The following is a 22,740-nucleotide window of genomic DNA, read 5'->3' as shown; positions in this document are numbered from 1 at the left end:
AGACCAGGAGAACTGCTGACCACCCATCTATAACATGCAGAAGGAGCGGTGTTCCCTTAGTTCTATGTGTCCCAGGCTGCTGCTCAGAGATGGATGGGGTGGAGAGCCACTCTGGTATGAGCAATGCCCCTCTCTGTGGAGACCCACACAGCCTCTGTCATGTCCAAAGGACCAGTGAAGGATCTTGCATTTCTTTATGGCTAGATTCTGGTTTAGTTCATTATATGCTAATTCTAATGGACTAGATAATGTGAAAAATACAGGATCCCTACTCCAGCCCAGCAGGAATGGGAGCTGCCAGTGGAGCACAGCTACTTTTCCAAAGAATTGTCATGGCTTCCCTCACAAGTTGTTACATTGACAAGTTTGAAGTTTTTTATGACCTGAGTTAGATCAAACCACAGGATTTCAGACAAAGTCAGGAACTGTCCAATAGCCATTTCCATTGCAATGTATGAAGCACTGAGAAAGAATGTATTTATTCTGGGGGGGGGTGACAGGACTAAGCTGCTATAGCCATAAAAAAACCTCTGCCTGTTGCAAAGCTGTTCCCATGACAGATTTGTCATATACTTCTGCATGGCCGAAGAAACTTTTAGAAAATAAAATTTCATTTGGAACATTTATCTTTTCTTCAAGAGCAGCTCCACTGAATGCAGCCACTCACCCACTAGCAAACAATGCAGTAGGTACTTTTGTGTATTGATCACCTTCCTAGAAGCTGACGGGCACTCCTGGCCATTGGATGCCAGGAGTTCATCTGGAACTCACATTTGTTTTAACTGATGAACTATTGTCAAGTTTCCTTTCAGTAGGCTGGAAGTTGCTCAAACTCTCTTGCAGGTTTGCTGGTGATTAGGGAAACACAGAAAAGGGAACACATCTGTGCCTGGACAGGTCATGCCCTAGCCAATGTTCACTAGCAGTGCACACAGATACATCCTGCTCAGCATGCACAACAGGGCAAAACACATCCCCTTCCCAGCTGTGGGAGAGATGGGCAGGGACAACACCAGCTTGGACAGCCACTGGACAGCACTCCCACATCAGTGCCCTCAACTTCCAGAGAAGCCTCTCTGCTGTTAAAACACATGGACTCATCTGCCCTTTGCCAATTCCAGTGCCAACACCTTTCAGTGCTGGCAAAGCATGTCCTCAAGGGCTGCTGCCAGCTCTGTGCCAGAGCTTGGGATGTTTGGGGAAGATGCCTCACACAAACCAAACTGCAACAAAGTGCCCGATGCCCATGTCAGCCTAAAGCTTTACTACAGGAAACCCTTGGATAGTCTCACTGTCCTTCAAAACCATCGCTCAAAACCAAACATCAGCTTGGGTGGCACTGCCACAACAAGCTGTAGGTACAAGGGGAGTAACACACAGAGCCAACTTTTTTTTATAAAAGTATTTTTAATAAACTGATGGATTTAAGTTTAAGATGCTAGACAACTTGTTGCCATGTACAGGTAACAAAAGTCAAAATTCTTTGAATTTTATACAAATACTATGTAGTAAACTTGAATACAAGTTTACAAAAAATGCATCAGTGAATATTCAGCTTGTAACCAACTTCCAGCAGTGAAAATTATCATCTATCAATAGTGATCAGAATTGCATTGCAAATTTTAGAAGTAATGCAACTATGTTTTTTTTTTTTACCAAGCCACTCCGAAGTTACTGGTGCACACTGACAGTACATTGGATTTTTTTTGGCTTGCTGAACAGAAAATGGCATTTAAATAAAATGACTGAGTTAAACAATGTAATACATATCAAAAGTACTATCTCCCAGAAAATTAAACAAGAATGAGAAAGTAAACAGAGCAGAACCCTGAAGTGGTGATATTTTTCTACCCGTTTTGATGGAAAAGATTCCACAGGTGTCCAGCTTTCTCACAGCATTCTGAAGTGTTCTAGTCCTAGCACAGTGTGGTCATTAGTAGACTAAAGTAATCCCTGCTTGGCAGTAATGCTGGTGAAAGGTAACTTGCTCTATTGCTAACAAATCGGAGTAACCACTGGCAGGGTGACTTGCAGGCATCCAGCAGAGGCTGAGCTGACAGCACACGATTGGAATTACAGTACTGCTCACTTTGATTCAATAGCCAACAACCTTCAGGGTTCAGGTGTCAGTTTCCTTACAGGATTTACAAATGGATGGTTTCAAAACAAACAGAAAAAAGTTGTTCTGGAGCATAAGACAGTATTTTCACCTGTACAGCTAACAATAAAATGAATGTTTTTGTTACAAACTTTCCAGTCTGCTTTATAAAAAATAGTCTTAGTTTTACTTCTAAATAAAAACTGTGCTGTGATCTGTCATGTTCTTGCATTGTACATGCTGTAATTGTGTGTGTTAATGAAGGTGTAGAGATTTGTGACCTAGCGCTCTGGATGTATCAGAAGCCTAAAAAGCTGATTTTGGTACATAAAAGGTAGCAATGAAAATTAATTCTATTTATTTTTCCTAAAGCCTAGGAAAAGCTACAGTACGTTGCTAGATCAGTGGCCTCAACCCTGAGCTGAAATAAAGGACCTGCCCTGGCCAAGAGACTTAGTCACATTACTACCACAGCTGCACAGCAGAGACACAATAACCTGTCTGCAGCCTGTTGTCTGAGCTGTGAGTAGTGTGAGATTCAGGTCTGTAATGCTTGAGAGTTGACTGGAGACCACCATATTCATTTTCACTACAGGGAAAAGAAGGAAAGGAGAACTCAAATTCAGGGTGGAAAGCACTCAACAGGGAGGGTCAGTATATCCAGCTTCTGGAGATCAAACAGAATGAAGTTAGTGGCAGACTCACCAGCCTTAAGCATTTCCCACTTGATAGAAGAGATTATTAAAACACGTACCAAAATACAGTTATGGAGACGTCTACTATTATCTTGCTCTTTCCAGAGAGAGTCTCACTTGATTTTCCCCCCTAGAACTGAGCATATCTCTCTCTGTACTACACTGCATCACAGAAGATAAGTGAAAACCTAAAGTCTGTCTGATGAAGGATTCAACCAAGGTGGCAGCAGAAAAACTTCCACTTGTTTCTAACACAAGTTGGAGCTGGCAACCGTAAGAATTCTTACTATGATACAGCCACTGCACCTTCCCATAGGATTCAATGGCACCGCTACCCACGGCCAGGAGCATTCATAACATGAAGCATTTTGCCTTCCAAGAGGACATTTTTTTGCTTCTAAACAGCAGAAACTGCAGAGTCAGTATTTCACTCAACAGAAAAACTAAACCCAGCAAAAGACTGTAAATAAAGCTCGTAAGAATCATCCATATTTCTAGTAATGCACACTCCTTTGTGAGCTGATCCTGTTTAGGGATGGTATGTTTTTTGTTAGTTTAAGGCAGCAAGTCTTACAAAATACTCAAGCTCACCTCTCTCATGTTTGTGCCACTGTAGCCTTATGTGCACAATAGAACCTCACTAATTTACACTAATGATTGGAAGAACAATTAATTCTCTTGGTAAGTGACAAGAATAAGGCAATCCATTATATATTCTGATCACTAATTATAATTTAGCTCTAATTATAATCTACCAGCAAACATACTTCTGTATTTTAGAAAATAATATCTCTTACCTTCAGATATAATTATGTGTGCAGATTAGTGGGTTCTGCTGTGTAAACACGCAGGTGCATAAGCAATTTTCAGGTTTTTCTTCATTACATCTGATAAGAAAGCTAATGCCACAGATAGAGACTGTGGGAAAATAAATTAGGATTTCTCTATCATTTGTGCGGATATGCACAACTGGGCAGTAATTTATAGCTCAAAAAAAGAAGAACATGAATGTTTACAAACTCAAATGAAGCAAAATCAGCAGCAGGAAGCAAAGGCCATTCCCCAACCATAAATGGCTTGTTTTACATGATTCCAAACTATATGAAACAAACAAATAAAAAAGGAGTACAAGTACTAACTTATATATACAAGTTTGAAATCAAGTAAAGCAAAGAAGTGAAAAATTTGTTGATGCTTCTAGCAGATGATATTGACATGTTTAAATCCTGAAGTAAACTGCAAGTAGAGACACAAGACAGGACGAAAACTAAATGGCTGAATTGAAAAAAAAAATAAATGGATTGATGTGCATTGCAATGAGATAGAAATTTCCCTTCATATGTGCAAAAATCCACAGTTTCATTAATGTAGAGGTCATACTTCTAGGAACAGATTTTAGACCAAACCAGTCTCCCTACATCCTGGAATCTACCTGTTTACATCAGCCACTTTAAGAGCACAGTACCCTGTTCACATATATAGTATTCAGCAGTTTCTGGCATTCCTCAATTTAGTGTTCTCCTGCCTTAAATCTTGAAAATAAAGGGGAAAGTTCATCCAGGGCATCATACCACTGCTTTTGATTTATACCAACAGTTAAATCAAACTCAAATTCTTTCTTCTTCCATGGTAGCAGGAGTCCTTAACAGGACTTGTAAACAGCAGTACACAATACTGTAAACAAATAATTTAAGTTCTGCTTTATGCAAGATGTTAAGTTAACTCAGGTCTACCAAACAGGTGAAAATGAAAAGGGTGGCTTCGCACAAAATCCTTCCCTTTTCTCCCAGCAATTCCTTTCACTACGTCAATAATCCTGAGCTGAAACAGGGGTTGATGAGAGCTTTTTTTTTTTGCATATAAAAACAACGTTCTAGAGTTGGCTCTCATGTTCTGTCAGGAAGTCAATTGCTGAAGAGATCAAACTGAAGTATTTCAAAAGTATTTCTGAAGTATTTGCTACTTTGGAGGAGGACTTATAATTTGGTGTGGCGTCCAGTTCTAGACCCAGATGCCGAGCTTGCCAAGGAAGCTGATGCTGCTGCATCCTCAGCTTCCTCCAGCTCATCGTGTAGCTCCTGGCTAACACTGGACTGGAGGGCTGCAGGAGTTAGCCACTCCTTTGGCAGGCAGCTCTGGAGGAAGGGTATACAAGAGCTGAAGTAGGCAAGGCGATTCACCCATCGTGGAATCTCTTTTCCACAGAGAATCTATGAGGGAAGGAAAAAGAAAGGGTTAATTTGTTTTCTGGATTCAGCAGTAACAAAACAGCAGTACGGTAAAAAAGAAGCAAAAGCTGCAGCAGCCTTACAGTTTACACGTCACAAATGCCAGCCAAGAAGCACCCAAGTTAGCTGCACTATGACTTTCTCCATCAGCATTCCAAGTCCCACAAAGACACCTATATTCCATTGTGAAAGTTGGACACGTGATTGGTTCTATGATTTTCTTAGAAGTCCTGAAAAGCCTAACCACTTCACTCTTTTTGAATAACTTCTATAAAAGGCACAGAAATTAGTTAAGCTATGGTTTCTATTCAGTGCTAATTCCTCAGAAACAGAAATTGCAGGAGAAACTCCACTGTTACAAAAAAAGCACCCTGAAATCAAGTGGCCAGAAAGACAGTGTCAGTACTGTAACTGTATGGAGTTACACACACAGCTGAGGCTCCTTACTGTGGTGGCTTCTGACAACTTCCACAAGACATCACTATCCTACAACACAGGCCAAGCACACACTTTGGTTCGCTGGAACTATACAATGCACAGCTGGGTTCAACTCCTCGAAAATGTAAAAAGTTGCATTAAGTACTTATTTTACTGCACATCAGTCATTAAATAATTTTGTTGTCACTATTCAAGGAGTGAGTTACTTTATTTAACTACCTCCATATTAATTTCTGGTAATACAGTGCAAATCTGGAGAACATGGGCATTACTCTGCTGCAACTGAGCAGCATTTAACTTACAATTACACCCACTTTTAAAGTAAATTTGAACACTAATAGGACAAGACCTAAAACAGAAAAAAATATGACCATGCAGCTGAAGAGTATGGCAAAACCTTGGCCATATAGGCCAGATTTCACACCAAATGCAGCTTTGTCAGTGTCTCACCCTACTTACTTGCACCAGCATTGCACATGAATCATCATCTCAATAAAATTTTCCACTACCACTGGAAGATCAATCTACATAAAACACAGTCTATACAGCAAGCATGCATTAACTATTTTGGAAAAAAACCCAAATAAAATCTGTGAAACTTCACATGGGAAAAACAGGCATCCTTGTTTTGGAGTGTTTCAATGAAACATTAGAATAAATTAGAGTCAAGCAGAGATTGCCAATTATCAATGAAAATCAAAGTTTCCATTCCCCTCTTTGACCTGGGTTACTTTTTCCTGACCCTTTCCCATGTGTGGATACACATGTGAATGATCAGGCATTCAATCATATTGGCAAACTGATCGTGCTACATCAAGGCCAAGGGGGAAAAAGCAACGCCCGTTCGACTCCTCGGTCAGATACTTTGCATGACCACTCAAGGATCCAGATGACCAGGACACAGGTGCTGGCAGAGCAATAACTTGACAAAAGCCTCTCAAGCAGAAGATTAACATTATCTGGGGAACTTTAATGCCTTTGCTATTCTTTAACACTAGGTCATAACTTTGAAAATTATTTACAGTGTGATGGTTCTGTGGGGAAATACAAATAATGTGATAAAAATAACAAGTAGTTCTATATTCAGTAGCAATTCCTGAAACAACTAAAATTATTTCTAAATCTTCTTAATACTTTATTTACTAGGTATCTCTTTAGGAATGGACCTCTGCTCTAACACAAGCTATGTATGACAACAATATTTAGCAGTAAAATCTGGAGCTTTGGACATAAGTACAAATACAACCTGAAAAATGATAATATTTGCCCAAGGCAAGAGAGATAGGAAGTGGGGAATTAAACCAAACATTACAAAGGACTGGAAGGATATGATGCTCTGTAACCACCTGTGAAGCACCTTTCTATAGACCTTTAAGACCTTTAAGTTTGTTTACCTCAGATAAAGCTGAAGAAAAGTGATTGCAGTTTTTGTGCATTAGGTGATAAGCATTTCCTTTGAATTCCTTTCCAAGCTCTTCTACTATTTTTTCTATATCATCTTCCATAAAGTCAGTACTGCCTAGAACCACAGCCTCTCTAGAAGAGAAACAGAGAGTAGAAGGTGATTTGGCTCCCATGATGCAGGTGGGCTACTGTTCATACATTGATCAAAAGTCACTCCACTGTGGGTAGCAAGATCTTTCTGTTCTCCAAGAATAACAAAGGTTCTTTCTGTTCCATTTTATGGCACCACTTTCATCTTTACCATGAGAGATGATGTTTTCTTGCTGATTACTCACCTTGAAAAAGTTACTGCATTGCTTATGCTGTGTAAGTAATAAAAGTTAGCTGCAAGTCCACAAAATTTGTATGCATTTCACGAATTTAATGGTATGCTAAAAAAAAAAGTTCTTTGCTGTAGACACTGCATTGTCTCATCACCTCTGTCTGTTTTTCATTTCTATGCAAACACATGAATTTCTCAGAAAGTCAGAAATCCTTTACAATTCAATACATCTATCCTCAAAAATAAATGCAACAAATTGTCTTTTTCATATGCTTTCTCAAAGACTAAGAAAATAGGTAATGTTTCTTACTTAAATTTAAATGTTTCTCCTAGCTCAGAAGCATTTCCTGGTGAAATCTCAAATATTCCAGAAAAAGGGTATGGATGACCACCATAGGCAAATTCTGAAAGAGAAAGCTCAGATTTAACAAAACCAGCATCTGATGACAGTAAAAAACAGCAGAGATTACTGACTGGAAGGTGACTTCACAAGGATCTAAAGCTAGCAACCAGACATGGTATTTACATGGGGAACAAATGAAATGAGCTGGAAATTAATAGCTTTGTCAGTTACTACTCAGCCTAAGTAAAAACTAACAGGAAATTTCCTACATCAGTGTACAGGTTTAACTTGAATAACTTTGCAGAAAGTACATATTGTTCTCATTGTATAAGTGAGCATTTACAAGTTAAATTGTACATCTTTATACATACTTGTCTTTAGAATTCCACTTACATATGTCTATGAAAGTGGGTAGTACTTTGGGGATAGTACTTTGGGGATTCAAACTACTGCATCCTCAGAGGTCTGATGGCACTTCTATTCAGTGTACACCACAGTCCTCAGTGTGGCAGTGTGTAGTGGCCTAATAGGTTCTTTAAATTTTTTGATTTGCAAGAGTTCAATTCTTTACAAGTTCACAAGTTTCACAAATTCTTAACTAGAACAAGAAAGTAAACCAGTGCATGCATCTCAAGTCTGCACATAGCACCTGCTGGCTTAAGCACTCACACTACATGAAGCATCATGGTGTGCTGCAGCTTCCGTCTGTGTCTGTAAGATAACAGAGCACGCTGCACCCAGAGTGTAATAAAAAGCTTTAGGCATGACTTCACACTTCCTTTCCTCAAAACCCATAACACATCACCCATGTCTAGCACTCAGTTTTGTGGATAATCTTTTTTACAACAGGTTAATAAATAAAAGGTTTGATGTGCCTGGAAAAATGCAAGTCATTGTTCTAGCAGGGGCATGACCTGCTATATGAGAAAGCTGCTATAATCCCAACAGGAAGGGAGGCACATGCATTTGGCACAGCTCAAAAACTGGGTTTCAGGCACAGCACTATTAAGAGTCAGGTCTTTCTGGGTCATATTAAAAAAAATCCCCAAAAAAGTTTTAACAATAAGCGCTGTATTTTGTCAATTTGTTGCTCTGGTAACACTTGGAAAAGCAGATACAATATGACCATTACGGTAGCTGAAACATAGTTTAAGATAACTTTGGGCAGTGTGGCCTTTGGAGTGCATGCCTGCCTTTTGCTCCTTCCCCTCACCTCTCAACACATTCCAAAAAAAACCCAAAAACACAGCAGTAAATTTTCCTTCTTTAACTGGACTACTTTCAGCAACACCATCACCTCAGAGTGTCATTATGCTTTGGGCAGAAACACCTCAGACCTGAGCCTGTGCTATGGTGTGCACAAACACCTTCTGGCTGCAATGCAGGTTCAAAGTGGCCTGAACAGACCAGGAGGCTGTAGCACCCAAGCACAACCTATTTAGCAAAATTGAAAAGCGTTGCTGTTATTTATCACAAGGGCATCTTTTATGAACAGCACGAATGGGATGCCTTTGAAAGAAATGGTCTCTAAAACAAACCAACCTACCAAAATGGAATAGACCTTTTCCTGAGCATCATGCACTTTTAGATGTCTCTCTGCAACAGATTATTGTTCCTGTAGTTAAAAATTAATTCCTTGCAGTAAGTGCTGACAGAAAACTGAGGAACAGATTCAACCATGCTTTATACAAAGCACACTTTGTTTTATGTAGGTTTTTAAAAGTATTTCAAAATCTAAAATAAAGATTTCTATGCCTGGCTGAATAAGTTGTGCACTTTTTCATAGTTGCATAGCTTTAGACAAAAGAATGCACAGTGGCTACCAGATTATTCATGTCCAAGGTTTTTTTCCAGAGGCAGAATAGATGAGAAAAGAGATTAACAGGTTTCAGGAGCTAGGCTCCCCTCACTACCTGAAAAACGCTTTTGAAATAACAGTATTACTGAAGCAAAAAGTAAGTTATGCTTTTCTTGTACATACCTCGGCCATACACCTCTATACCTGAATGAAACACTCCAATTCCAAGGGAAGAAGTATATTCATTCATCCAATACTAAAAGAAAAGAAGAAAAAAAACCAAACCCAAAGCTCTAGTTAGTTTACAGTACAGATTGGTCTTCTTAGAGCAGACATGTGTCCCCCACATCAAAAGCATTAAACCCTATCACAAAGCATTAAACCTTATCACAAAGTGTAAACTGCACAATCCATTTTACAGGAACAGAATGTCACTAAAATTCTCAAACTGCACGCAGCAAATTAATTCCATTAGGTTCTATTCCAGTGTTTTAGTGCTGTCAAAGTTTGTCAGCCAAGGAGTCTGAACCTGGGAGAAATCCAGATCAACCTTCTATTTGTCAACAAGCTGTAGGCTGTTAAGTTTGCCATTAGGTGGAACACATTCTAGAATCAATTGCTGTAATTTTAAGGAGCACATTTTTCTTCAAGGTACATTGGCATGTAGGACTGTGAGATACACACACTGACTGTCATTAATAGTAATGACCATACCTGCTTATGAGCAGATGAGCACAAGATATACTCAGAGATGGACTGAAATTACCTTCTTATATTTTGTCTTTGAACACTCAATTAGAGGTCACCATGCAAGAGACAAAGCTCTCTCCAGGTTGCTGATGCATGGGGTTCCAAACATGAGGTTTAAGTCCTTTGCATAGGTCTGACACTTGTTTCCAATATATCACTTGTATTGTACCCAACAGAAAACAGATCATTTCAAAAGGAATCAGAAGTGAATTTTTTTTAGAAAATGAAAAAAATAGTAAAGAAAGGAAACTTCTCTTAGTGCTTTCTCTTTTCTTTTATGAAAAGTGCAGCAGCAGCAAGTGTCTATCAAAAGCTAACTGTTACCCTGAAGACCTCAAAGATGCAGAACTCTGATAAAGGAAAACCTCAAAGTACTCTTCCCCTGTCTGCAACACCACTCTCAAAGTATCAGTCTCCAAGCATTAAAAGATTTCAAGTGACACACAATTTGAGAAGGAACCTGAAACAAAGCCTTAAAAAAAACAGCCTCAGTTGTCCTTAAAACTGAAATTGGCTAGCAAGAAAAACCTCAGGAAAATACAAGGAAAACGTTATTTTGTCAATTACTCCAGTAACAGGATTTTTTTTCCCAGAGCTTCTCTGTGAGCTTTTACAAAGCAGACTTCAAAAAGTCAACTGGCAGCAGGATTCAGGCTGAGGCAGTACCCCCAGCAAATCAATACTGGTTTAGCAAGCAGGCAGAAAGAATCAAGCCATCTTCTTCACACAACCTGTTGACATAATCAGTGCTTTCTGATGCAAAGCCACTGTGCAGCACAACCAGTGATAAAAACGTAAAAGGTTGAGGTGTCACACTTGAAGATGTGCTGGCTGGAGTCAGTGTGTAATTTACAGCACCATTGCAAACATTACAGCGTGTTGGCTTTTTGTCTCCCAATAAAAATGATACACTAAACCTCAGGTTGACAGGCTATTAATAAAAATGAAAACAAGTTAAATGGCAAAAAGAGCACTTTATGCCAATATTTACAAACAGACAAACCAGCTGTGGGAAATTTTGTCAATACGAATCAAAAGAAGGCAGATTTTGCACCTTATATTTACTTAAAGCTCAACTGTGATCCACGGATAAATTTTGCTTAAGACTAAACTTTACCATTTGCTTTAATTTCTGGCTTTGTCAGTGTAGTGCTATGTTAGCTAGTGGGGTATGGATGACTACTCTAAATCATCACCTTAGTTATTTACAGGGCTTAGTAGTTCTTTCCTTCCACCCCCCAGAAAAGAGCAGAGAGCAAGTCTGTATGAACAAGCTACACCCAGAAATACACTGCATTAATTTACCCTGTATAGAAGGACATATATCAGGGAGAATACAAAGAGGGAGAGAAAGGAGAAGGATGTGAAGACTACTCATCTTAGTGGGTTTGTGAGCATAAAAAAAAGGATTCTGCTTACAAGGTGAAATCAAGAGTCCCCAGGAAAACAGAAGAGCTACTGCAACATAAATGTGTTCCAGTTCTGAAGCCCTTCCTATCCCACAGTTTACCAGCTCACGATTTCAAAATAGTTTCAGGTTTATATTTATAGTCAAAACTGTAGGCACAGTCAACATACAGTGTGTCATCACTGGAATAAAGTACGTTTGCCTAATGGGAAGGTGTATCCAAATGAACCTAATCTAGAACTGAGCTAGACAGGATCTCTAGTGCTCTAGTCTGTCCCTCTCCTGGGCACTTGTGGCCAGGAAACTCAGAACCCGGCTGCTGAATTCCAAACTACCTACATCTCATGCACCCATTGGATCTGTAAATGCCAAGCAAGGTTATGGCTGCTTTCTGAAAATAGAACAAAACTTACACTAGATACCCCACATGCAGCAGGATAGAATAAAGCCTAGCTGGTTATTTGACAGAAAAAAACAAGGAGAAAAAGTATTCACAGTACTCCCCACTCACAACCCCATGAAACCAAACACAAAGTATAGGGGAGAGAGAAAAGTGAGTCACCAGGCCTTGTCATTGATCCGCACAGAAGCGGATGAAGGGGATGGAAAGCTGATCCAACAGGGTACTGAGCACAGCCTGCCCCTATCCAAGCACACACTCCTCCCTACTGGTGCCACCTAAACACTCAGGGCTCGCTACGCTGCACAAAGCGAGCACTGCTGGCAAATAAAATCAAAGTTAGCAGCTTTGGAAGAAGTGCCTGAAGCAAGCTGGCACTTTGCTTCATATTTCCAGTAAGAACAGAATAGGTTAATTGAAGATAAAAGAATTTCAAAGAGACAGAATTACTTTCCCCCTAGGAAAGTATTTTTTTCTAATTATTACTTAATCTGGATGAGCTATTGGAAGGTTGGTCCCATTTACTCATTGAACAAAATGCCTTATCTCACTGAAGGAAGAAATGCAGGACAAAAGCAACAAAGAGTGCTGAATTTGGCTGCAGCTGAAAAGATTATATACAACTTACAAAATAAAGACTGTAAATTAAATTACATCTGTATAGCTCACTGGTCCAGTAACATGCCCAAACTGATCCCAAATGCTACATCCTTGTTTCCATTACACAAACTGGATTCCCTTTGGTCTTGATATGGATTTTGCCATAGTGCATATGGATTTTGCCATATGGTGCAATCCCATATCCTCAATATTTTGCAACATGTTAGTCTTGTAACACAGGATTTCAGGTTTAATCTATCATAAGGAAAATATTAAAGAAGTATTTTTCTATCTGCACAATAAAGTCATGTCACTGCAATGAAAGAAAAACACTAATCCCAGTGCTTTAAAAATATCTTCAGAGCTTTCATTTACATTAATACTTTAGCTTGTTATTGCCTTATTTGACAAGGGAAGAAATAGGATACTACTTGGGCACAAAAAAACTAGACTCCTAAAAATAGCAGTTAGTTAAAATGAAGCTATAAAGTACTCCAGTTTTCAAAACACAATATATCAAAGCCTTCACCCTACCCTTTTAATGATCATAGAAGATGTTCAAAGGCATGAACTGTACCACGTAAATATGCCCTTAAGCTTCTCTCCCTCCATAAAGTTACCAGTCCTTGAAAGTCGACTTTCTTCTACAACACACACATCCCCCCCACACTCTGGTTGTATCCAAGATTTTTGCTTTTTCAAGCACTAAGGACATTGGAAGGGTATAGCATCCAAAAGCAACCAACTCACTCCTGTAAGGAGTCCCTGCAGCAGCAAGGTCACTTAGCACTCCCCGGCATACCTAAGTAGCTGCCTGGGAAATGAAGCCACAGTTTGTGTTCAGGTTAAAATAAAGCTCTTAGTTTATTACAGTAACGTTGGTTCTATCAACCAGGTGAATAACAATGGTCTCTTGTTTCAAAAGAGAAAAAAAAAACCCAGTCCCAAAACTAAACTACAAAACAGCCCCAAACCCATTTTCAAGTGACATGGAATGTCAGAAGCAAAGAGCAAACCTGCTAATGTCTCAAATACACAGCTGGCATGGTTTGGTGAATAAAAAGAACTTCAAAACTGCTATTACAGAGGACTCCTCCCTTCTACCCATTCCTAGCGTCCCCAATAAAGCAGTACCATTGATTTCAGCAGGCTGTTGTACAAGCAGTAAAAACTGCTATGCAACATGGAAGTGAGGCTTTGGTCTCAAACAAGTTTCTAATGGACTGACATGTGGTTTAGCAGAGGAGTTTAATGAAGGATGTACACTGGTGGTATCTTCCAGACATCACATAAACTTGTGTTTTTCTCACCAATTTGAAGGAAAACTGCTTCTCTAATGGTCAAATAAAGTAGATATCACTACAAAGCGACAAACAGGACCGAAGCAGGAAACAGAAATATTCTCCTTAGTGGTATGTATAATCTGTGGTGATGTGCAACTTCAACCGTTAAAGTCACCTCTACATGTAATCAAACATCTGCAAATAAATGTGCTTGGCTGGCTCTTTTGGAGAGCAAGTTCCTTCCATGGATGGTGGCTTCAGAGACGATTGGAGTATGATCCCAATATTACCGGGTGGAACGTGCCTGGGCTCTTCTGGCCCTTGCTGCTTGACCAGAGGCGGCAGCTGTGGTGTTTCCCCTCAGAGACACCCCTGGCTGGCTGGATGCTGCAGCTGGCACTTGGAACAAGTCCAGGCAGGCAGGAACGCAGGTTTACCTCTAGTGGAAAGGCTTTAGGTGAGGTGAAGAGGAAAAGGAGACGGATTCTGCCGTAGGGTTTAATCCAGAATTTTATTCCAGGGTCACAGATCTCTGGATCTTTTAACAGAATGCAGACCACATGGTCCCGTGTCTTTTTAAGCCCGGGGAAAGGGGGAGGGGCAGGTGTGCCACCCACCAGGTGGAAAGCGGGGGAGTCTCAGGGGACAATGACACCGGGACTGGCCAATGACCCCAGGGCTGAGAAGCATCTTTTGAACTGCACCAACCAGACGACGCCCTTGCTGGAATGTTAAGATTGACGGACAGCACTTAGCAAGGGGGCAAGGGGGAGGGAGAGGTTGGCGCACCTGAGGGACTGGGAAAGGTGAAACAGGATATTGCTTCACACCGCAACAAGAGACTATGTGAATTCTCCATGGAGGCAGAATCCCAGTAATAACAACAGGATAACCAACAGCCCCCTAATGTGTCCTTAGGAAAAATATGACACTAGCTTTTAGCACACCCTTCCTGTTGCTTTTTTCCTCATTTCCCTCACGTCAACTGCCAGCCTTCCTAGGATGGCTGGAGTAAAACTGAACACAGCAATTCAGCTCTGGAGGAAAAAGAAAGGATGATGTGAATGAAAGAGTGGACTATCACAAGAGAAAAAGAAACAGCATGCTGAAGTCACACCCCACCAGTGCTACCATCAGAGCGAGAATGGAGTTTCTTAGAGGCCATGGCAGGCATTTACACAGGAGTCAGTCCACTCTGTTAAGGTTTCACAGCCTGCCTGTGAACTCGGCTCACTCTGCACAATTAAGCAAGTCGTTATGAGAACAGTGGGTCTTCCATTTTGGTGACTCAGAAGTGCGTCAAGCCTTGACTTCAAAGATATTCTTATGTAAGAGTCACGAAGCTGAAGTCCTACTTCTTTCTCTGTACAAATATTTATAGTTAATATATGTAAAACCATCTTTTTATGCTAAAAGACATTCGCCAATATATATATTTGCACTGTAGTCCAGAGAAGTCATATATATGCATGTGACAGGACAGTCTTCCCTCCTCAGGTCTAGTGTAAATAAGGCACACTGTGACTTTTTCTCATATTAGCACCACAGATGAGCTCAACCAGGTGAGCAAAGACCCCTTCTTTTTTCCTCCCATCTCTCAGAAAATCACAATGAACAGACTGTTCCTGTCTCCAGTCTTCCCTCCCTGTCTATAATGAAGGAAACCAAAGTCAAGGTAACAGGCTATATTCACTGGAGAGCTCAATCACAGGCGTGGGCAAAAAAATCCCCCCAAAAAGGGACATTGATTTCTGAGGTAAGTATTAGAGTGAAAGAAAATAATGACAAAAATCAGGCTAGTTGCTATGATATTGTAAATATATTTGATTTCAAGCCAGATAGATCCCTATTGATTGCTATTTAGCATTTGAATGTGACTGTTCCCAAGCAAAACAAGCTGTATTTTCTCACTTCCAGCAGTCACTGGCACTATACTATATACCTTCACCCCTTCAAAACAGTAAAGGTTCACTTTAAAATGGTGGTGGTAGGAAAGCCTATCCAAAATAAGCTAAGTAACACAACCACTGTCACCTGAAGCTAGTTCTCCATCTTACCGTCCCTCTATCAGTAGACTTAAAACTTGGTCAGAGAAATACTGTCACTCATTCTAATTTCCAGCCATTGAAATGCACTAAATGGATAATATTTTCTTATTACTTATCCAAGCCTACTGTTCCATGCAGGTACTTACACCTCATTTGTTACCATGGCATTTGAGCAGCTTCCAGCTGAACATAAGACAATACCACAGCTGCTGAGGTGCCACATAAAGATTATCCAGGAGGGAGGGAAGGTGAGCTCATACGGCTGCAAATCAAGCTGCAGCGATTCCCTTCTTTCTACCAGGTCGCAGCCACAACAAAACTATTAAAAAATTATGGTCAAGCAAAAAAATTACCTTACTGACACTGTGCTAAAAAGCTTTTATCCTTGTAAAGACAGAGGTTATCCTGAACTACCATCTCTTGGAAAACTGGACCCTTTTCTGGTTTTCGAGAGCAGAAAGGCAGGGCCTCCCTGCTGCTGAGCTTCGGGGCAGTAGCAGAGGTAGCAGCACAGCACAGGGACGCTCACGGCAGGGAAAGTTTCCCCGCGACAGGGAGCGGATCCACCTGTCCCTGGAAGAGCCGACCCGGCAAACTTTTGTCGCAGGTCACAGAGGGGCTGCAGAAATCCGTCAGACCTCCCAAATCACCGCCCCCGCCCTCCCCTGCCCGGGCTCGCTCTTTCTCCCGCTCTGCCGCCCCCGGCTGCAGGTCCCGCGGGGACAGGCACGGGAAGGGCAGGCAAAGTTTCCCAGCCGCCCTGGCCCCCGCAGGGCAGGCCACTCCCCGCCGCCGCCCTGCCGGGAGGGGGCCGAGACCCCCGCCCAGAGCCGTGCCGGTGTCTCACCATGTCGTAGACGTTCAGGATCACCAGCTGGTTCGCCATCGCCGGCGGCCCGCGGGCGCCCCCCGCCCGCTCGGTCGCTCCCGCTGCGGCGGCGGCGCCGCTCAGGCCGGCGGCGGGGCGGTGCGGACCCCCGGCGGCCGCTTCCTCCTCGTCCTGCCTGTTGCTGCGGGGCGGCGGGGGGCGGCGGGCACCATGGAGCCGCCGCCGCGGAGGGACGGGGCCGCGCCCCCGGGAGACGCGCTCAGCCCGCGGCCGGCAGCGGGGGCCGGGCGGCGCGGGGGGCAGCGGCCGCGGTGCCGGTGGCGGGCGGGGAGGAGTGAAGGGAGGAAGAGGGAAGGGAGAAGCGCCGGGGCGGGCCGCGCCCTGCCTGGCGCCAGGCCGGGCCGCGGGACGGCCGGGCAGCCCCGCCGACGGGCGCAAAATGGAGCCGCTCCAGCCCGCCCCCAGCGCCCGAGCCGAGCGGCACGGCCGCGACTACAGCTCCCGGCGCGCCGCGCGGGAACGCGGGCGGCAATGCTGCTCCCGGCGTGCCCGGCGCCGCCCCGCGGCCTGGCTCGGAGCGCGGGGCCCTGCCCGGGCCGTGGCTGCTTGTCCTGCCGCCTCCCGTCCTGGGGAATTGTCCCAGGCGGCTGGAGAGCGCTGCTGTGGCTCCCTCGGGCCTCCGGGGACCCGACCCCGCACGGCTGCCCAGCTATGCCCGCCTGCCCTGCCCCGTGCCCGCCACTCGTGCGCCTCAGGTGGTTGGTTCCCAGAAGAGAATTAGTTAGTTCCCGGTCCGTGTGGTTGCTGCACAACTGTTAGTTAGTTCCCTGTCCGTGTGATGGTTCACAGCATCCCCCGGCACCGCCATTTCACGTCTGAGTTCAGGGAAGAACGGAAATTTGAAGTGGCTCGGCGGAAAGAACGTGTGAGCCGTGCGGACCTGCGGATAACCCGCGTGTGGGTGCTGCTGAAGGCAGGGCCGCTCCTAAGGCGGCAGGCACCTTCCAAGAGTAACCCGGCCGTGTAGGCTTCATCTACAGCCTTGTCAAGCGACAGCAAAACGAAAAACCTTTAGTTAAAAGGTGGAGAGAAGCAGGAGAAAAAAAAATGCATTCTCTCTTCCAGCAGACTCAATTTGATAAAGACAAGCAGTGGCCCTTCATAGCAGTTTAAAAAAAGATGCTGCTCACAGCAGGCTCTGTGGATGTGCCCTTGGGACAAAGGCGCTGCAGGAGGAAGGATGTTCCCACCCCAGGGGTATCCTGGCTTCCACTATGATTTCTGGCTGCAGACATTTAGATGTTTAGCCCCTCTTAGCTAAAATTCCATTTTGTGTGCAGAACAGCTTTGTCCTTCAAACACTACAGCACAGCTGATGCGTGTAGTTAAAAAAGCAATTCCTGCTTTGGGGAGTGATCTTTGGTTAGAGGAAATGAGTACTGTCGCAAAAACTTAAAATACATCCTAATTGTCAGAATATGTAATTCAGGCACCTGAGGGACCTGTGTGTGAACCTGAGGTTGGAAGTAATGCCTTACTTTGCCAGTAAAATATGTGGACAGGTCCATAAGTAATGTAATGTTCTTTGCTCCTTTGGCTAAAGCTAGGAAACTTGGGTTATTCAAATCAAAACTTTTGTGGGAAATAGTTGCTTCCATGTTGAGAAATACTGAGGAAAACATTGTTTCTTAAATCTGCAGAGGTCAAAAACCTTACCTGAAAAGGCAGGGGCTCCATTTCCAACCTCCAGTATGCATTAACTGGAAGAAATAGAGTTGAAACAAATCACTTAGTCTTCATTGTCTCTTGTTTGTTTTCTGTCTATAAGATGCATTGTGGAGCAGAAGGAGAGGAAAACATAACTTGTAGCCTGTAGTGACAGGAGAGAGAAATTTCATGTTCTGTGAAGAATAAGTCCTAAGTGTCATTTATTTGACTTAAAAATTGAATTTTGCCATTTAAATACTAGACTTTATAGACAGAGGAATAACACAATATTACAGCCCTAACTTCCTCAGTGATGCAGCTTATCTTTTCCTGCAGCTATCTGCAAAAGACAAGAAAATCCTTCTTTTGAGCCAGAAGATTCATTAGATAGAGAAGCAATGTTAAGCATGAGTGAATACTGCAGAAAGCTGTGCCATGTATGGTGTGTGTTACAGCAGTTTGCATTTATGGGAGTAGTTGGGAGAGTGAGGAAGTATGGTATGGGGACACTCCAGGATGCTCACAGAGATGAGTCTGGCTGTTTGGTCGAGGGGCAGAGATCAGTTGTGGGCACTGTCACCACAAAAGAAGCACAATGTGTGAACCCAGGGACATCTGCACTGTAAAACTGAAAAACGAGGTGCCTGAGCCCTTAATGGAAACACAGGAAATCTCAGAGAAGAACACAAACCAAAGTCATTGTGCACCAATCTTTGCTACATTTACTTTATGCAGTGACATGTTTCTATTCTTGTATTGGAGCAATACACTCAAAGAGCAATCTGGTTTCTTTGTCTTTATGGCAAATGCTATGTTCTGTTTTATTTTCAGAGGTGTAGAAATAGTCAAGATTAGCAAAGCACCAATTTGCAGCCATAAATGAGAAGTTAGAGAAACCCAAGGTGTCTTAGATTCACAGAGAGGTGCAGTTTTTGGAAATTTTCTTAAAAGATTATAAAAATGTAGAAATCTGAAACAAAGAATACATGAGCATTTAAAATCATCTGTTATTGATTGCCTTTTCCCCTTTGATCATCATAGCTGTTCAAAAGTCAACGAAGAGTGGCCTTGCAATGGCATCTGCCAGGTCTCTCAGCAGTCACAAAGGTATCCTGTCTCATCCTGTGAATTGTGCCTGTCCAGCTTATCTAAGGAGTCCCTGTTGGATCCATTGATACTGTAAGTAGTAACTCCAGAAAATTTAATGTTAATGGAGACCTGGAAAAACTGAAAACAGAATTTATCAGTGAAGACTGAGGGAAGGAAGGAGGCACTAAGTACTTCAGTCTTCTCTCTATCCTTTGTTAGTAGATCTCCAGCCTGACCTAGCAGTAGGTTCACCGTTTCCATTTTCTTCCTTATGCTATTGATGAACCCACAAACCCATATTCTGATACCCTTCATGTTCCTTGCTAGTTTCCATTCCAACCAGGCTTGGATTTTCCCAGTTCTGTCCCTGCATGCCCTTGTTAGCTTGCCCTGCTTCCATCTCCTGAAAAATTTGGTTTTGCATTTGAGCTCAGTCATTATCTCATGTAAGGTATGTTGCTGGACCTGATTTTGAGTCATGCAGATCTGTTTATAGCTACAGTATATTAAAGTGCACTTCTATTTTAAACATCCTACAGTCTAACAAGGAAAAAAGGTCAAAGGCTCAGCTTGTCTTCCCATTTGGACAGAGAATTCTCTTGCCTCTGCCAGGGGTAGTAACACAAGACTTTTGTGGGTCAGCCAGGGAAGCTGCAGTGGCCTTGTGGCAGAAACCCTCCCAACAAAGAACACTGGAAGATTGATTAATGGGCTTCTTTCTCATGGTTCTTGCTGAATCAGCATGGAAATGGTAGAGTCAGGTAGAGTCTTGTGTGAGCCCTGACTTCTGTTTATAAAGGATCAACAAGAAGATGACTTCAGTGCCTTGACATCCTCTCATGGCACTGTCAGTATGCCTTTTTATGGTACCTAGAGATTATTAGCAGAAATATTTACAAAGTCTTTTTATGAAAATACTCTTGGCAATACCCTTGGTCTGGGTGCCTGCAGTGTGCATTGGTTGGGCTGGCAGTTCTGCTGCACTCTGCCTGTTTCTCGTTCTTTGTCTGCAGTGCCTCAGCTGCTGCTCCATGCACAGCCATCACCAGGCTGCCTTGCTAGGATCCACCTCTGTGTCACATGAAATGTATCAGTAGATAAGACTGAGTGCCCAGTAAGCCTGATAGCTTCATCTTGCAAGCCTTGTTCCAGTGGATATTTATTGTGGCCTAGGAACTGGCTAATTTTGTCTGAGAGATTTTTTTCCATACGGTCCTGCACCATCTGAAAGGCTTTTGAATAGAACAGCAGCTCAAAATTGTAAAGTAAGAACTGTCAAGTTTCATGAACAATTTTGTAGGACATGCCTGTGGTGATGTCTAGAAGTGGTCCACTGAACTTCATAGAGATGGACTGAGATTGGTCTTTTGTACAGTTACCAGGTGACTCAAGTAGCCAAAAAACCTTACCATTGCCTGTTGAGTGAATGAATGGCATCTGCTGATTTTCCTATAATAGCCATGTAAAGAGGAACAACTACCGTGGGAAAAGACTTACGAGGTTTCCTTAGGCTAGAATAATGAATAAAAGGCCTTTTCTTAGTAACAGTTGTGTTCCACTTAGGAATTCCACGTATCTTCAGTATGATTCTGTGATTGTAATCCAAAAGCCAATGCCTTACAATGACAGAAAACTGCAAAATAGTCTCTTTTTGATGTACTGAAAAGTTACCATGCTATTTTAGTCACCTTCTCTTGGCAAAAATCAAAATTATTATGCCATTTAACTTCTAGTCAAACAGAATCGGACAGAAATAATCTAATTATCTTCCTGTAAGAAGTGCTAAGTGTGCAAACCAGAATTTTCTTATTAGAATCATATGGATATGATATCCATATCCATATGATATGGATGCAGGCTTACAATATCTGAAGAATAAATAGCTCTAGTTTGCTAACTCTTTTCATGGTATATCTGTTAATCTAAAAATAATAATTTTCAGTCTTAAAAGAGCAATAAAATGCTCTGTTATTTTATAAATTTAATATAAATTTCTGCTGCTGTCATTTTAAAAGATCAAATGATGTTCAATGATCTCCTACCTGGAATTTCTATTACTTTACCATTTAATTTAAAAAAATAACTACTCTAAAATATTACTTACTTAACTGAAAATAATCTGGTAACAATAGCAATCCTATGAAGAATTCCCAATAGAGAAGATTTTGATCCAAATACTTGGCAGTATCCATTAGCAGTGCTGTTTTTGTAAGTGTAGTAAATGCATCATCCCACAGCAGCCCAAAAGATGTTGCATTTACGCATGTCATCCTCATAACAGACCTGCAAGGAACAGGTAAGTAAAAATTTTTTAAGCCCCAAAATTATTTGTCTTCATTATAAACTGGAAAAAAAAAGAAAAATGGAGGAGCTGCAGCAACTGTAGATCAGCAATAACATAAATGTAGATGGGACTGAGTCATAGATAACGAGCTCTCTAGATAAAGAAGCAGCATTTTCAAAATTCAAGAACTTCATTCAGTTTGCTGTATCTCCTATTTTATTAAATGTTTCATTATATCCAAGAAGGTGTCCATGCTGCCAAGTACTTGTTTTCCACTCTGTAGGAGAAATGACACAGTGATTAGGTAAATAGTAACTTAAAGTTTGTGTCAAGGATTTACATTAAGAAATCAAGATGGTTTGGGATACATTTGCAGCTAATTGGAAATGCATTTCACTGAAATGCATTTACAAATTTAAGCTGTGACCCTAAAAATGATTTCATATGGCTGCATGAGCTCATGCAGTGAGAACCAGAGACAGTATGCTGACCTTATGTCAAAATGTTCTTTAAATAAACTGGTTGCTGTCTGGTCATTTTTAATTCCAAAACCAGCATTACATCAATGGAAAGTAGATCTAAAATAGATTCATCCAGACATTTAATGAACACCATCCACGTCTTAAATGTCAAATGAGAGCTAACCTACCTGCATTGCATAGACAGATGAACACCAGAATCTTGAACATATTCATTATTTCACTTTCAGGAAGCTTGTGTTTTACTCCTTAGATTCTCACTTATAAGAAGTACCATTTATTAAAAATTTGATTGAATTATCTGTTAAGTCACATCAGTTACATTGTTATTTAGGCCTTGGGTCAAAGGATGTGACAATGTACTTTTACTTCTGTGTAAGTTCTGAATCTATCCTTTATGTAGGAAGTTCCAACATTAAAAAAAAAACCCTGTCATTGGGAAGCATACAGATGGTTTAATGGAAAGACTGTTTTGTGGGGAACAGAGGGAGATACAATTTTCATGGCTAGGAAATGATTTTTTGGGCCTTGGAATGA

General features: G+C 41.8%; 1 protein-coding gene across 1 annotated transcript; it reads right to left on the bottom strand.

Moving 5' to 3' along the window:
• Positions 1-1,387: 1,387 nt before the first annotated feature.
• Positions 1,388-17,062, bottom strand: DESI2 (desumoylating isopeptidase 2). Its single transcript, XM_036380467.2, has 5 exons — positions 16,663-17,062; positions 9,510-9,582; positions 7,496-7,589; positions 6,854-6,995; positions 1,388-5,003 (listed from the first exon to the last, which is right to left on the bottom strand). The coding sequence occupies exons 1-5, from the start codon at positions 16,699-16,701 to the stop codon at positions 4,770-4,772; spliced, it is 582 nt and encodes a 193-aa protein (XP_036236360.1). The 5' UTR covers positions 16,702-17,062; the 3' UTR covers positions 1,388-4,769.
• Positions 17,063-22,740: the final 5,678 nt, after the last annotated feature.

This window comes from Molothrus ater, chromosome 3, assembly GCF_012460135.2.
Source record: "Molothrus ater isolate BHLD 08-10-18 breed brown headed cowbird chromosome 3, BPBGC_Mater_1.1, whole genome shotgun sequence".
Classification (NCBI taxonomy): Eukaryota; Metazoa; Chordata; class Aves; order Passeriformes; family Icteridae; genus Molothrus; species Molothrus ater.
This window is presented reverse-complemented; position numbering and strand designations above follow the sequence as displayed.

Excerpts from the sequence above, each read along its gene's own strand:
- DESI2 (XM_036380467.2), bottom strand. The coding sequence starts at position 16,701 with ATGGCGAACCAGCTGGTGATCCTGAACGTCTACGACATG. Across the intron at positions 9,583-16,662 it reads TCCTGAACGTCTACGACATG|TATTGGATGAATGAATATAC; the intron begins GTGAGACACCGG and ends CTTTTCTTTTAG. Across the intron at positions 7,590-9,509 it reads TATAGAGGTGTATGGCCGAG|AATTTGCCTATGGTGGTCAT; the intron begins GTATGTACAAGA and ends TTTCTCTTTCAG.